The 17,621-nt window shown below is 37.1% G+C and overlaps 1 protein-coding gene across 1 annotated transcript in view; it reads left to right on the top strand.

The window, feature by feature from the left end:
* The window catches only part of RIT2 (Ras like without CAAX 2), a 250,155-nt gene extending 238,771 nt beyond the window's left edge, over positions 1-11,384 (top strand). Inside the window, exon 5 of the mRNA XM_059704925.1 lies at positions 10,865-11,384. Coding sequence (XP_059560908.1) covers positions 10,865-11,095 — 231 coding nt within the window. The 3' untranslated portion in view covers positions 11,096-11,384. The remainder of the gene's footprint in view (positions 1-10,864) is intronic.
* Positions 11,385-17,621: the final 6,237 nt, after the last annotated feature.

Raw genomic sequence — 17,621 nt, 5'->3', positions numbered from 1 at the left:
TGGGGGTCACCACTACAAGAGGAACTGTATTAAAGGGTTGCAGCATTAGGAAGGTTGAGAACCACTGAATAAGCTATCTAACAACACTGGTGAGCTTCTAGGTGCGAGTCCCAGATGTTAAAGTCATTCTGTTTGGATGATTTTATTTCCTCATTGAGGTGAAGGAAGAGGAAAAGAGCATCTGCTGGAAATGAGGGTAAGATCAAAGACCTGAGAAGAGAAGTGAAGATTTTGAAGAACTAAATGAGGAATAGAAAAGAGTACTGGATAATAATAAGTTAAAGGATCATTGAGGGCTCTGTTAGGTTTGAAAACTAAATTTACAGCAGTGCAAACAAGCACAGGCTTATGCATTTTTCATAAAATACCCAGCTCCTTGTGTGTGGGGCCAGAACCACAGAAGCACTGGTTCATTTTTGCCTTCTGTAGATCTCAGCTTTAGAACTTATATCAAACTTATTTTGTTCAGGTGCATCCTTCTTTTCATGGCCTCCTATCATCAAATATAATCCAAAAGGATACACAGGTTGACCATGAGCTTGAGGAACCCGCATACCTCTGGCTTTCCTTTGAACCTCGTCAGAGTCATGTGCCCCTGTGATGCCTAGACTCCATTCAAGAAAGCATCATGACCCAGGCTTCTTTCCTGCTTAGAGTTTCTGCAGCACACATGTTTTATTTAGAGTATATGTAATAGCGTATTTTTGACACCAGAAAAATATTAGAATGTAAAGGACTTAAATCCTTTGGCAATTACAGTGAGATTCTAGTTTCTGAGCTCTCTAGTTCATTCGTGAAGAATTTTTGCTGTAGTAATTGGTTGATTCTTCCTTAGTCACCTTTTTATATTTAATTCACCCATGCATTCAAAGAAAGGAAGGGAAAGATGTTTACTGAGCATGGCTCACATGCAAACACTGAGGTTGTATTGGGGATGCAACATTCCTTGCCCTCATGGTCTTATACCCCACAGGGATCCAGACATTATACAGTTATATAATTTATTACTTAATTATAATTTTTATTTGTGTTAAAATTATGATACATAAGTTCCTTCTTTCTATTTTTACCCAATATACATTTATTAATGTAATAAATTAACCACTAAGATATTTTTTCATGCTTAAAACATAAAATTTTGGGCCACTTCTAAACTTAATTATTCATAATAACTAATCCCCTGAAGGTTCAGGAGAATCCTACATTTAATATACATCAAATAAACACATTAATTTATTAGTATAAATATGTGAGGAAAATATCCTTAGGCATGCACATACATATATGTATACTTTTGCATACATATTCCTGCATATACATATTTCATATCCTGCCTAAGTTTATTTATTTATCATTTTAACAAGATATTTTAAAAGTAAAGCCCATAGGAGAAAAATTCAAAGAAGAAGGTAGATATTGCTGTTAGCAAAATATTGAGCATTAACCTTGTCTTTTTTCCCTTCATAGCAACTACTGGCTGCCATGGCAACCTTTCCCCCCAGCATACCAGAGCTTCTTGGATGAAAAGCACAAGGCCTTGGAGATTTCAAATGTCTCTTGTACAAAGCAGTCTAAACCTTTTACTCTAGAGCCATTACCATCCTGTGCCTCCAAAGGACTGGCTATGCCATTTAATTTATTGTGTCTTGCTTTTTCTCTCCATTCAATCAATATCTCTTCAGAACAGCAGGAGAGAAATTTTTTTTTTACTTTTTTTTGCACAGAGTAGGCACTCAAGATATAGGCTCTTTTTTTTAATTACTCAGTTGATGGATACCAAACAAATTTCATGTGAATCTAAGTAAATTAGGCATTTAAGCTCACTAATTTCTTTTGATTGTATTCTTTGTTCACTCCTTCTTCTCTCATGCTCTGTTCTAAATCTGTTAAATACTGATGATCTCACAAAAGCGCCATTATCCCTCTGCCTCAGGCCTTAGACCTTCTATCTGAGACTCTGTTCTGCCCTGAACACCATTCACCTCCCACCAACCTAGGTAACTCTTACTTGTCATTGAGGTCTCATACAAAGGCTCTCTCCCTCAGAAAGCCAAGAACCACTCATAAGGGCCTGGACACTACTTATAAATGCTGCCTCAGGTCCCCACACAGGACACCATCATGGTAGTGATCACAGGGACCTGAAATTTCTTTTATATCTTTCTATTGCCCTAACCAACAGCTAATTCCTCTATCGACTGTAACCCCAGCTGTATTCCCACGGCCAGCATTCCAGTAGTGTCAATCTACAAATACTGTGTTCCTACCTAGTGCCATCCACTATGCTGGGGATGAGGTACATGATAAATAAGACCAAATTCCTGCTCTAACAAATGTTATACTGTCCTGGAAGAAGACAGAAAAGAAGCACATGAACAAAATACGTAGTAAGATGATTTCAGAGAGTAATTAAATGCCAAAAAGGAAATGAGGTAGAGAAATGGGATGGAATTGCAGGCTATGTAGAGAATATTTTTCAGAGAAAAGCTAGGCAAGGTATCTCAGTGGAGGTATACCTAAGCTGGAAAATGAATGCTAACAAGAATACAACTGAGAAAAAGTACTGAGGGGAGCACAATCCTTGGCAGAGAAAATAACATGTGCCAATACTTGAAGTCAAGAAGATTGCACTGGGCATGTGTGGAAGTACTAGTATATGGCTGGATATAATGCATGAGGGGAGAGTGGTGTGAATTGAGCATAGGGAAATGGACAAAAGTCACATCAGGTGAGGTTTATAGGTCATGGTGGGAAGTAGAAAAAAATTTAAGCAGGGCCAACATTTGATCTAAAGGAGTTGGAAATTTCCTCTGATCTTCTCTTCAGACATAAAAAAAGGTAACATTTATTGGGTGTGCACAGTATGCCAGGAACTACACTAAGTGCTTTTCATATAATAGCTCATTGAATCCCATTAACAATTCTAAGAGAGAGGATTTTAACAATGAGGAAATCGAAGTACAGAAGAAAGACTAAGGAACTCTCCAAGAGCCCATGGCTAAGAAGTGATATAACAAGAATTTGGATCTGAGTAATCTGATTCTAGAATCTATACTCATATTCACTGTGGCAAGATTTTGTCAAGTATCTTGATGGAAGCCACACTATGACACAAATAAATTTGGAATTAATGCCATGGCTGTTGGAATTGCAGTTTGATGAGTTCATTATAGTGGACTCTTTTGGTCACCAGCGACTGTTGATGGGTTTTCATTATCACCATCATTAAGATTAAATATCTGTCACCAGCAAAGTTTGTGGCTATTCATGATGGGGATACAAATGGACAGAATGTAGCTACCTTGCAGATGGATTAAGAGTTTCAGAGCAAAGCATAGGCCAAGGAGATCACCAAGACTGGAATGACCTGTGAAGACTTGAGTAGCTCTGAAAGAAGTGTGGAAGAAGGAAAATGGAAAACTTACCTGACAGGGAAAACAGCAAAATGAAAAGATTTGTGTAGAGGAGATGTAGGTCATAAGGTATAAAAGGTACTCCATGTTACAAACGGAGCCCCAAATGGGCAACCAAATGGCTTAGTTGACTCCTATTCTACCTTTTCCTGATCTCCACGCCCTTCCCATGCTATAAAGGAAAAATTCAGGAGCTGGGAAGTTGAAGTAAGAGGGGGTAGGAATCTGCATTCGCAAAGCCACGATGTGGAGTATTTCCCCTTCTCCCTCCCTGGAGAAGGGTAGAGAGATCCTGGCCCTCCTCCTTGACAATTTCTCCTAAAGTTAGAGAAACTTGCTAAGAAGAGATGGACATCTCTTCTCCAGCTGAACCTCTGCTTACTATAGGTCACACCTGTTTTTCACCTATCTAGAAAAGAGAATTGGAGAAAATAGCAGGACAAAGGGAACACACTTGGATGAAACACCCTATAAGCCCAGTCTTTGGTCTGTCAACAATGAATTTCCCTTGGGTCAGTGACTGCAGTTGAGGGCAGGACTTTCTTTTCAGTGCTTTGCTTGTTTTGATTTTCCCTGCGAGGAGTTTGATATGACATCTATGCACGTACCTTTAAATTATTAAAGAAAATAATAAATAATTCACAGACTAAATAAGCAAATAAATAAATTAGGTTAAGTAAATCGAATGCATTTCCATTGGAACTGATCAAGGAAATTGGCAAAGCTACTCATATTGCTAAAACTGATCAAAGCTGATTATACAACTATGCAGAAGGAAAACTCAACAATCTGAGTTTGGGCAGCTTTTCCTTTAAATTAACAAATAAAATGCTTGGTCCCATATTTGCCAGGAAACTATGGTGCCTGCTACCTTGAAGATGTAGGCTCTATAATGAAAATTAATAACTCCAGGGGTAGGAATCAAGTGGAATATAGACAGGGACACATCAAAAAATATATAAAACAAATCGTGAAGACTTTGTTCTGCACACTAAATGTTTTAACAGTGCCCAGCAGGCTTAGCCGTGAAGATATTTTGCTTATGAAGCTTCTCCTGGGAGAGCCAGACCCATCTTTCTGCCAATCTCTCCTCATTCAAGGTTAGCTATTACAGCTGAGCAGTTTCCTTTTGTGCTCTTAAGAATTATATCACCTACTTAGACAACTGCCATTACCCTGAATACTGTTACAATAACTTAATCTAAATTTACTTTTACCAGAGTTCAGTAAAAGATTAAAAGATGCAAAGAGCAATGAAGCTCCTGAATTCAGCAAATTATTGGGAACAAAGCTCTAACTGACCAACATAATTGTGTTGCCCACTAGTAGCTGAGAAGGGAGTAGGACAGGCTCTGCTTGCTCAGTAGTCTCATTAGCCCCCCATGCAGCTGTGGCTGCATTCTAATACCTCCTCTGGCATATTCCACAGTGATCTTTCTCAGTGAAGAAGGTCATATATATTAAAAAAGATGGCTCCCCTGGGTCATTGAAATGTGCTGTTACTTGTATGAAACATTTTTCTTTATTCCTCTTTTTTCTGCCAGTGCTTCCTAGGGCCTCCAGGTGGCACCTTTAATCATAGATGCCCCTTTTTTTCAGTTGAGGGGCATGGTGGTATAATGGTATCTGCAATGATTGCTCCTCCCCCACCCTAAATAATCTTTCTATAATGTTTATTTTCCCTATGTTTCTGTATTTATTTAAATTGTTATTTTTATGTAAATGCAATGTAAACTATTTTATGCCATTTGTTTACCATTTAAGAATCATCTTATGTTGAAACACCTCACATCAGAATAATCAATTGCATATATAGAAGACTAGAAAGGGGAACTGGACAGATCCCGTGAAAAATAGCAAACAGTCCTGGAAACAATACTTGATGGAAGAGACTAGAACTTGATGGTTGTTTTACTTAAATATGTGTGTGATCTTGACCCATTTGCTTAAGGATTCTAGGCTTGAAATTACTCATTTGAGAAAAAAAAATAATTCTTTTAAAACACTGTGCTTTTTTTTTAAAAAATATATTTTATTGATTTTTTACAGAGAGGAAGGGAGAGAGATAGAGAGTCAGAAACATCGATGAGAGAGAAACATCGATCAGCCGCCTCCTGCACATCCCCCACTGGGGATGTGCCCGCAACCCAGGTACATGTCCTTGACCAGAATTGAACCTGGGACCTTTCAGTCCACAGGCCGACGCTCTATCCACTGAGCCAAACCGGTTTTGACTGTGCTTCTTTCTTAGCAGTTACTTTATAATGTGGGTAAATATTTATACTTGAAAAATATTTAATTTTACTTAAATTTTGGATAAATAAGGTATAATATATTAATTATAATATATTATGTTAATTACCCTTGTTTTAAACCCTAATATAAAAGCTGTTACTTGTTATGTTATTCTGGTTCTGAACCAATCAGAATACCATTGGTGGATTGAAATTATTCCTAATGATACTGTTGAAATATTTACAAACTTCAAACTGATCATAATTACTAAGCATTAAGCTCAGGATGTGTAAAAATTATTTTTTCTTACATGTTTGGACTCAAGTTCTTCTATTCAGTTTATAGCATAGTATATCAATTCTAACATCAAAGGTAGGGATGTAAAACTTATGGTTTGTCAATATTGGTGTGAGATGGAATTTATTGAATTTTTGAAATTTACTTTTAAAGTATGTTTTCACTTTTTTTCTTAAAAAATAAAAATGGTAGGCCACTAATCTAATACAATATTTGAAATATAGAAGATTAAATATTTTATTGTAAGTTTACTTTTCATTTAAATTTCTCTATAATGAACATGAAAATTACCTAGTTATTAATTAAATAATATAAAATTAATATTCTGATAATGAATCTAAGAATACATTTCATGCTTTGAAATAGAGGGTTTGTAACTCCCACTTTACTTACTCATTAGCAGCTACCAAGTTAAATATACTTCAACTTGCTGCAATTAATAAAATAGACAGTTAAGTCATCTGTTAAAGATTTTCGCTGTGTATGATTTCAATAAGAATCTTTGCATGGAATTTATCTTCCAATTTTATTTCAGATTTTATATTGACTATTAAACTGGACTTTTAACTGAATTTTGATTTTTCCAATGATTTATTTGTAATGTTTGCATTTTTATAATTAGGAAACATTTCATAAATATACTAGAGGCCTGGTGTACAAAATTCGTGCACTTGGGTGGGGGTCCCTCAGCCCATCCTGTGCCCTCTTGCAGTCCAGGACCCCTCTGGGGATAGCTGGCAGTCCAGTACCCCTCGCTTCTTACCACCCACCTGCTTGCTCTCACCACTGCTGCTGCACTTGCCAACTGTGAGCCCAGCTTCTGGCTGAGCGGCTCTCCCCTTGTGGGAGCACACTAACCATGAGCATCTGCCCCCGGTGTTCAGTGCACATCATAGTGACCAGTCATTCCAGCTGTTCTGCTATAATGGTTGCTTAGGCTTTTATTATATAGATGAAACTACCTGACAGTCAATGTGACTCCTGAGCGGTCCCAGATTGTGAGAGGGTGCAGACCAGGCCAAGGGACTCCACTGGTGCATAATCGGGGTCGGGGAGGGATGCGGGAGGTTGGCCAGCTGGGGAAGGATCATGGGAGGGCTCCAGGGCATGTCTGGCTCATCTCACTCAGCCCTGATCAGCCAGACCCCAGCAGCAAGCTAACCTACTGGTTGGAACATCTGCCCCCCGGTGGTCAGTGCACATCATAGTGACTGATTGACTGGTTGACTGTCTTCCCCCTGGTGGTCAGTGCACGTCATAGTGAGTAGTTGAGCAGCCTTAGCATATCATTAGCATATTATGTTTTGATTGGTTGAACGGATGACTGGATGACCGGACACTTAGCATATTAGGCTTTTATTATATAAGATGTGATTGTATAGATTTGTCAAATGTGTAAAAAATTTTGTAGATTTAGTTAAAGGCTTCATTCAAATTCCTTTTTACTTCTATTCTCCACAAAGAAAAATTACCTTCCTGTTCTGGTGGAAACAATTTCCATAGGTCAAAAATACTCCAAAATGATAAGTCAATGTCAGGTGCCATTGGATGCACCTTCATTTCCCTCACTGATTTACAAATGCCAGCCCAATAATATATTAAGCTCCCATATATATTTGGTCTTGTTTCTGGGTTCTCTATTTCATTATATTGGTCTGTCTGTCTAGCTCTTATCTAAAACTCATTCCTCATTTGGGAAATATGCCTGAACTGTTATAGTTTTAGAGAAAGCCTTAATAGGGTGAATCTAATTTAACAACTTTACAAAAAAACTCCGATTATATTTTGTTTTCTCTCCTGCGTGATTGTTTTCTATTTATTTTTGTGTTTATTTAAAAATTTTCCTTATTTTTGTTTTCTTTGTTAAATTTGCTGGGCATTTTTTGTAACTTTTTAACATTGCTACTTTGATTATTAAATTTGAGTGTTTCTATTTTCCTAAAACATGCATATATTACTATAAAGATCATTCTAAAGAAAGCATTAGCTACCTCACAGGTTGTAATATGTTGTACTTTCATTATCATTCAGTTTCAAATATTTTATAATTTTTTTGTAATATCTTTTTTACTTATTGACTATTTAGAAGTATATTTTTCCAAAATATGAGGGAATTTCCTAGTTATCTTCCCATTAAAACTATAAAACTAATTTATAGCTTAATTCCATGTTTTTCGGGAATATGCTATGACTTTGATTCTTTGCAATGTTTAAGACTTTCTCTATAGCTTAGCATGAAGTCAATTGCTATGCATGCTCCTGGATCACTTGAAAAGAATGTAAAGTTTTCAGTATAGCATCATATATGTGTAAATTAGATTGATGTTTTGTTCAAACTTTCTATATCCTTACTGACATTTTGTCTACTTACTCTTTCAACTGCTGATGGAGATCTGTTAAAATCTTTCATTAAAATTTTTGATTTTAGTTCTATCAACTTTTTTTTCTATAAACTAAGGCTATAATTTTTAGTACATAGAAATTTATAACATCTTCATGATGGATTTATCTTTCTATAATTTTAAAATATTGTTCTTTAACTCTAGTAATTTTTAAACTGTCTGCTTTGTTTAATATTATGTCAATATACTAGCTTAACTTTGTATTCATGTCCATTCAAATTTTAGTCTTTTGTGTCCTTATATGTATGGTGTTTCAACTACAAGTGATGTTTTAAAAAATCTGGTCTGACAATCTTTGTCTCTTTTAATTGGATAGTGTACTGCATTTACATGTAACTGATTTTGCTACATTCTATTATTTCTTTAGACTTGTTCCCTGCCCCCCATCATGCCATCCTTCACTGTGAGCTGGGTATACATACTGCTTTATTGACGTTAGGTCTCTCCATTTGTCTTTGATCATTGGGATGTACATAAAATGATATCTCCCTTCTGCCCACCTGCTTTCTGTCATGGGAACATCATATCCCAGGTAATATTGCTCTTTCAGTCTGAGTCCCAGAATAAGGAGACAGGAGAGGCAAACCAGAGCCCAACCAACAAACAGCCTGAGCTCAGCTGGCACAGTCTCTGCTCCAGTTGCTAATGGGCTGCAGGAGCAAGACATAAATATGTTTGCAAGCCATGGAGATTTTGAGGTTGTTTTTGTCTTTATATAGTCTAATGAAAGTTAATTAATTTTAAAAATGGCACCATAAATATGGTGTTGCTATCAAAAAACATAAAACATGTGTCATTGGCTCTTGGGTGGAGAAAACTGTTACAGGAGACTGAAAAATAAAGGACAACCCATGTTATGTGGTGTGAAAACATTTGGTAAGATTATCACCTGTGATTACTTGGGAATAAGACCAGTTACTTAATAAACCTATGACTTGGTTAAGTTGTTAGTAAGAGAGAATGTTAATCACTTTCATTGGATACTTTTAGCTGTATTTCTTAAGTTACTATAAGTCAGAAATATGCTCAAAAAAAAAAGAATTGGTGTATTTGCTAGCAAGCATGAAAGAGAAAGAAGAGACTTCAGACATTCTTTGTACTCATCTGTTTATCCGCCCTTGGTGAGGTTACCTATCACAGACTAGAAAAGACCTGGCTTTGGAATCACATAGACCTATTTTCACCTCCCTGTTCAGACACTTGTTGGAAATACAATGTGCTCTTATCAGTTAAGAAAGGGTGATTTAACTCAGGTTATAAGCAACTCCAAAGTATCAGTAGCTTAAAAGACCAAAGTTTATTTCTTATTTATGCTGCATATCCAACATGGGTGAACTGAAACTCTACTCGTCATGGTCCCATCACATTCTTTCAGACTGATGGAGTTTCCAGTTCACCATATACATCCATTTGGTAGAAAAAAAAGGGAACATACAAATATATAAACATCAAGTTAACTTTAAGAAAACAAATAGACCAGTATGAGCTAAAGGCTCTCAGACATAGTGAAGAAAGGCAGCCTGGTCCTGCTTTCTTAGAGCCCATGTGAATATTCTAATAGAACTTAACAGGAGTGCTAAATTTTGAACGAGATTATTAGTACCCAGCTACAGTGACATATAATCCATTTAAATATTTGTGCATCACTTATGTTTACGTCTTAATACTTATTAAATCCACGTATGTTTACTAATCATCTTTTTCACTCATCTAATGGTGATTTAGGCACCAGGCACTGCAGTAGACATTAAAGGGATGATAAATGAGGCGTAGTCTCTGACTTCAGTCAGTTTATCATCTATAGAGGACCTATTGCAATAGCATGAGCCACAACATACTAAGTCACACACACACACACACACACACACGTTCTAAGCAGCTCTGAAAGAGCTCGGCTAGAGGAAGGTTTATTTATCCCAATGGTGGTGTTTTGCTTTTTGTTTTGTTTTGCTTTTTGTTTTGTTTTGTTTTCACCTGAAGATTGTATTTTGAGTTTTATGACAACTTCATCCTGATTTATTCTTAACTGAAAGCTCTACACTATAATTAATAACTAATAGTTACAAAGCACTTTGTATTGATGGCCTTATTTAACTGTTACAAAGAGCCTTTCAGATATTATCATCTTGTGTTACCTATGAGAAAACTGAGGCCAAAAGGTTAAGAAATTTCCCTAAGTTTCAAAGCTAAACAGAAGATCTGGGATTGGAAACCAAGCAGATTTAATCTAAAGCCACGTGTTGTTGGTTTTTTACCGTTATGCTCTGTAACTTTGTGTTTTGGTTTTTTTAAGTCTGAAAGGTTAATTTCCACTTCCACTTTTAAGTTCTAACCTGTTGCCTTTTCTGATTTTCATTTGTCCTTCAGGTTCAGAAATTCTAGAAAACTCCCCTTAAAACATAGTCACATTTTACCTTTTTAAAAATGTAACTGGCTCTCAGCCATGGTAGAGAACATGCTTTTTTATCTAAGTATCTCTCTTTTCCTCTCTTTCTAATATCATGTATTTTCCCCTAGGTCTCTACAGAAGAAGGCTTGGGTCTGGCCCGAGAATATAACTGTGCTTTCTTTGAGACCTCTGCAGCCCTCCGATTCTGCATTGATGATGCCTTTCATGGTTTAGTGAGGGAAATTCGCAAGAAGGAGTCAGTGCCATCCCTGACCGGAAAGAAACTGAAGAGGAAAGACAGCCTGTGGAAGAAGTTAAAGGGCTCACTGAAGAAGAAAAGAGAAAACCTGGCATGCTAGCCTCACTTCTAACTCCCTCTCTTTCTGAATTTTATCAGTTGGACAATTCCAGATGTTTCATTCTGCTTTAATTCTCTCTCTCTCCCTCTCTCTCTCTCTCTCTCCCTCTCTTCTCGCTCATATCTGCCTGTAGGTAAAAGCAAGATCTGCATAACTGTACCTCTTGAGATAGTTTTGTTTTGCCCTTAACAGTTGGATGAGTTTTGTCAATCAGTTGGATATGCTGTTTAGTTTTTATAATATATGACTAAATAAAATTGACATTCCAATTGACTCATTTCCCTTCAAAGAGTCGAGCTTCATTTGGTATGCTGTCTGGTTATAGAGGGAATATTCAAAACTGCAGACAGAATGATAAAAGGCTCAGGGGACCTGCCTCTGCCTGATAAGCCTCTGGTTGTTTGCATTCCAGGAATGTCAGAAAATAATGAGGCAGCTCAGGAAAGGATTCAGAGCAGGAGTCTGCAGCCTGGCGCTTCCTAAATGCGGAAGTTGTGGTGCTTTCTCTGGGAGGCTCCATAGATGACCCTCAGAGGAATAATTAATAACAGAAACTGGTTGAGGATCACTGGAAGACTGAAGTGAAATATCCCATTTACAATGCTCTGCCCTGGAAAGTTTTGGGAAAATTATCAGTGAAGTCATGGGCTGAGGCAAAGGGGTATCCTCTTTGTATTAAGGAGAAATGGTGCTATGAATTGGGTGGTTCATGTACTCATAAAAGGACACCCTACTTGTGTCCCTCTTAGGGCTGCCTCACCTGTGGTGGGGACATCTGCAGGGCAAGAGGCTTGTTAGCTCCAGAGACCCTAAATTCTCTTTATTTTGCCCAAATTTCTGATCTTGTCCTACTCAAACCATGCACCACCACCAATCAGAGGGCCTTTTTTCTTTTTTGTTTTACAAAGGATCATCAAGTAAAATGAAATTGCCCATTAACTCTTTTACCCCATTGTGTGAATTGGCTTATTCAAATTTAGCTCAGAAAGCACCCTATCAGAAAAAACTACATTTTTGAAAACCCAATGACTGCCCTATCTATGAATAATAATAGTGGCTGGTATGTTTCCTAACACAACTAAGTCTTTGTAAATTTTAATGTCAGCTTCCCTGCCTTTAGCTCTAGCGATCTGAATCTCATTTCTATCTTTCCCCTTCCTTCTCTTTCTTTATTCTTCTCAATCTTTAATGAATAATGTATGTAGTTTAGAAATTCTTAGCAGAGATTTAGATTGGGGAACAGTTACCAAGTCCCACCATTTCATTCTATAGAAGGAAGGAGGTCTGTAAATTATCACTCAAGGGACAGCATGAATTTGAGAAAGTTGTCACTAGCAGAGATAGAAGCAGACTTTAAGCACTGTTTTAAATCAGTCTTCTTTCTAGAAGTCTGGGCCAGAGAAAATGTGCCAGAAAAATAGAACCTAGTATTTCTGGCCAAGGACTATTGACTCATTTTCTTTGGCATCAGACCAAAATGCCAGAATCTCATTTCTGATCACTCTTCCTGAAGACTTCTGACCAGACCTAGGATATCTAAGTCAATCTCAAACTTTCAGAGAAGAGAACCATAGTGTGCATTGCCAAGGGATTGTCAAGAAACTGTTGAAAATAAGAATAAGGGTCCATGGTGGACAAATGTGTAGTCACCTAACACAATTTATCGAATAGTACTGTTCTAGAAAACACACTTGTGCATAGGTGAGATTCGTGTGTGTGTGTGTGTGTGTGTGTGTGTGTGTGTGTGTGTTTGGTGTGACAGTAGGCAATTCTGAATATAAGTTCTGCTCTCCAGAACTGTATCATCTATCTAATCTATCTATCTATTTTTTATTAAATTTACTGGGCAACATTGGTTAATAGGATCATATAGGTTTCAGGTATAGATTTCTATGATACAGGATCTGTATATGATACTGTGTGCCCGCCACCCAACATTAAGTCTTCTTCCATCACCATATATTAGGCTCCTCTATCTATTTTCCAGTATTTTTCATTAACTTATTTGTGTTTCCCCATGATTAAATAATTTATCAGATCAGAGACAAATGTCAGTCTAAAATATTACATTTTGTATTTAGTGGGCAACAGTTGAGGTTGGAAATTTCTGTAGAAAATGCCAGTGAGAAGGAAACATGGGCAGTTAGGCCAAACATTATTCACTTCACACTCAGATGTGCAAGAAATAGATGGCTGCTTTATTTCTCTATAACTCATCTGTTCTTTCTCATGAGTCTCTGACTAATGGATAGATGGGGGCAGAGGGGACCAAATTTTAGTTCAGTCCAGTAATTTAGTGCTAATCTGAAGCAATAATATAAGAAATATCTTTAAATAACACAACCTCTGCTGGGTACACTTAGGTCAGTGTTTGATCAGCCAACGTTCTGCCCTGTTTATTCTTCTTTCTAAAACTGCATTTGGGTAAAAGGGGAAGGCATGGCTCATGTGACCTCATGGCAGTAGAGTTCCCATCTCTCATCTTCTAATTTATATAGTATCCTCTGCATCCTCTTTAATCTTTTTAACCAAGGGTCTGGCCTGATTTTTAAAACATTTTATTTTATTATCATAAGAGCACTTAACGTGAGATCTACCCTCTTTACAAACTTTTTTAGCTTATAATACATTAATGCTGACTAGAGGTACAATGTTGTGCATCACATCCCTAGAGCTTATTCATCTTGCTTGAAACTTTATGCATCTTGATTATTAACATGCAATTTCTCCCTCCTCCCAGCCCCTGGCAACCACTTGATTCTATTTACCAGATTGGTTGACTCTAAGGTATGTTGGATAGAGATGAGTGGGGCCACGATTAATAGGCACTTTCTCCTGGAGTCCATGAACTTCCCCTTTGCCTTAGGGTCTCAGGCCCTTCCCAACAAAGCCTCTTTATTCTGACCCTAAGTCTTTGCCAGTCCACCTCTGCTAATACCTCTGCTGCCCCTGGGGATCCCTTGCATGTCACACACAGGCCATGGGATCTGCGCTGGTGGGATTAAAAAGAGGATCCTGCTGTGTAATCCATTTGCTTTATTAGTGGCTCTCTTCCACAAGGCTACATGCTTTTCCTTTCTCCAAGTAGTCCTGCAACAACATACTGGCATCCAACATAAACAAGGGGACAGAATTCAATGATCAAAGATGAAAAATGATTTTTTTTTTTGTTTTACATGGCATCTGTTCTTCTGCGGAGGGACCAAAACACATTGCTTCAAAGGATGGAAACTCCATATAAATAAAACTAAATATATTTGAGAAGACAGAAAAATCCATAGGTCAAAAAAATTTAAGAAAGGGGAATATATATAAAATATTTCAAAACATAAGGAGCCTTGTTACACATGCAACATCTAAAACTAAGTCTTCTGAAGCTTTATAGAAATTAAGGTTGTAGTCTTTTTGGTTTGGGTCTTTATATGATATTAAGTGATACTCTAAAATCTACCTGTCCTAAATCCTCTACTGTCAGCTTGCATGTGAGCAGCTCTACATGGCCTGACTTTTTCCCATTCAAGTTTCTATTTGGGGTGAAATGGCAAAAGTCATTCTTTCAGACCATCTATCTACTATTAAACGTAAGTCCAAAAATTAGAAAATGTAACTATCTCAATAAAGTGTAAACAACATAAATATCTACTTGCCACTTTTGAAAGCAGGGTGGAGGGGCCTGTGGTGAAAGGGAAAAAGAATTTCTATGGGTGAAATAAAGGATCTAGACAATACATAATTTTAAGGTCTACATAGCCTACCATTCCTGGAAACTCTGAACCTACAGGATAGAACAAAGGAACAGGCTACAGGATGAAAGGATTTCTAAAGGAATAAAGGATGCTGAACACCACAGCAGGGTAGGAAACAAGAATGCAACACAAAACTCATGGATAAACTACATTATTCATCCATGTGCTTCAGTCCAGTTCTGCCTCAAGTACTCCATAACCGGTTGTAGCTATCTCTCTTCAAAATACTGGTGCACATCATTAAATTGTATGGGGGGAAAAAGCACATCAATAAGCTTATGATTTATTGTAATAAAACTCTGGTACAACATTTTTTGTTTTGTATTGTTTTAAATATATTTTAATTCATTTCAGAGAAAAAGGGAGGAGAGACAGAAACATCAATTATGAGAGAGAATCATAAATTGACTGCCTCCACACCCCATACTGGGGATGGAGACCACAACCCAGGTATGTTCCCTGACCCTGACTAGGAATCAAACCATGACCTCCTGGTTTATAGGTCAACGCTCAACCACTGAGCCACACCAGCCAGGCTATGGTATAAACTTTTAATGATAATGTCAGTGTGATTTGTATTGTATTCATTTAAAAAAATCCCACAGTATCTAACCTTTGTATCTTTTTAAAAAGTTAAATTGAATTTTAAATAAATAAAATACTAGTGCTTTAAGCAACCAAATAAATCATGATGACCTGGTTTCCTTGAAGAGATGGAGACACGAAGAACTAGAGAAAAGATAAAATGCCAAGTCTGAGGGGGTCAGTCAGGTCTCCTCATCACCTCTCTGGTCCTCCTCAGTGTCCTTCACTGTCTTTTCTGTGCTGCAATTTGGGCATCATTCAGCTTTCTCTAGAGTTGCAATTACAACCAGCTAATAAATAAAATAAAAATATGGTTCCTGGAATAGATCCATAGTGTCTCTTTAAAATATGATGGCTGTTTACCCCCCTTTCTAGGTTAGGCAAATAGGAAGCTGAAAATAACACTATTGTAAATCACTCCCTCTAGGGTAGTGCATTAGACAAGGGAGCGAGAACATCAATTAAGGAGAGTTTGCCAAAGGTTTTTAATTTATTGCTGGTGAGAAGTGCTGGCCTTACAGCAATTAGAGTGTGTATGTATGTGTAGAAGAGGTAAAGAGAGATATAAATGCACTATCAGCATGCCACCACCCTGGAGATGTCTGAAAATCTCGAAACACATATGAATTATATATATACTCAAGAGCTTTCTGTTCACTTCGTGCTGGAATCATAGACTCTGTGACTTTGGGTCAGTTAAGTCCTTCACCCCTCTGAGCACTAATCGGTTTTCAGATAAATTGGGATGGGTCCAGGAAACAGAAAGATGGGTATTCTTTAAATGGTTTATCTTGATCTTTGGCACAGACTGTATAATTTATTTTATAGAATATCCTCTGGACTTAATAGGTTGTTTAAATAGGTTCACAATGATATAAATTTTTTGTATCCTTTTGACTATGAATGGGAGAAAAGAGGAGTTATATAGTAACCATATGGCCAAAACATCAAACTAAAATGACCAATGACTCACTAATTCACAAGTAGCTAGTTGATTGATAATTCAATATTCATATATTCATGTATTAATTCACTAATATTTTGAGCTCCTGTTGTGTGCTACCCACCCTGTTTGGCATTGTTTTATTAACAATAAACCAAACCCTCCATATGTACATTAAGAAAATATTTTCTGAGCAACTACTCTGTGTCAAGTACTGAACTGAACTCTGGGATACAAATGTACAAAGATAGTTAAGGTGTTTGGTCTCTTGTCACTTACAGTCTAATTAAGAATATAGTAATAAAATATTTAGATTTATAATTTTAAAACTGGGAGGGACTATAACCAATGCTAATATGGAGAGTTTGGGGTATAAATCTCTTCCATAATAGGAAGATTTGGCCCAGTTAAGGAGGTCAAGTGCTCCTCTGAAAATCATGAAGATTGGGTTGGGATATAGTGGATATCATATTTTTAGGCCAAGAGGAGAGAGATGATGTTAAGGTGTTTCAGGCAACAAGTAGAGCATGAGCATCAGCCCTGTGGCAGGTGGAGGCATGACAAGTAAAGGTGACCAGCATGACAGGGGCGGAAAAGAGAAAAGGGGTCTATAACGATGAGATAGGAGGGCAAGTTTAGAACAAAACCATGCAGGTCTATTTAGGTGACAGTTAGGATCGTGGTCTTTATCCTTAGAAACATGAGAGACTGTTAAAAGGATTTAAACAGGTGGAAGAATTAACAATTATTTGCTTTAAAATGGCAATTCTGGCTCTGGAGAATAGATCGGAAAAAGAACAGAGTAAAACACCATAATTCTGTTTTATTTTATCAGAAGTTACCTAATTTAATAACTATCATTTACTCAGGGCTGAATAAAAATGTAAAGGAACTGGTCCCTGTCTGGAAAATGTAATGCTGTCATTTTCATTGCAAGTAGCGTACATACATTGACTTTTACAGAGACCTTCTCTAACCAGACCAAGAAGTTAAATAGTGTTTTTCAGAATTCTTTCAACTCTATCTAGGAAAGTATATTGACTGCATGTCACAGTTTGATCAAACATCTTCACAGTGTTCCTTAATATGTTGGTGTGCCACAGATCAATCATTTGCTTATTATGGCATCTTGCTTTCTGCAGCCCACCCCAGTACATTAAGGTCACTTTCTTGGAGAGTAAGACCACAACTGTAAAAATTGACTGAGGTGAGATGATTTTGTTGGGTTATGTTGAGTTGTGGTGCATTGTTT

The sequence above is a fragment of the Myotis daubentonii genome, chromosome 8 (genome assembly GCF_963259705.1).
Source record: "Myotis daubentonii chromosome 8, mMyoDau2.1, whole genome shotgun sequence".
NCBI lineage: Eukaryota > Metazoa > Chordata > Mammalia > Chiroptera > Vespertilionidae > Myotis > Myotis daubentonii.
The sequence above is the reverse complement of the archived record's forward strand: the minus strand, read 5'-3'. Positions and strand labels throughout refer to the sequence as shown.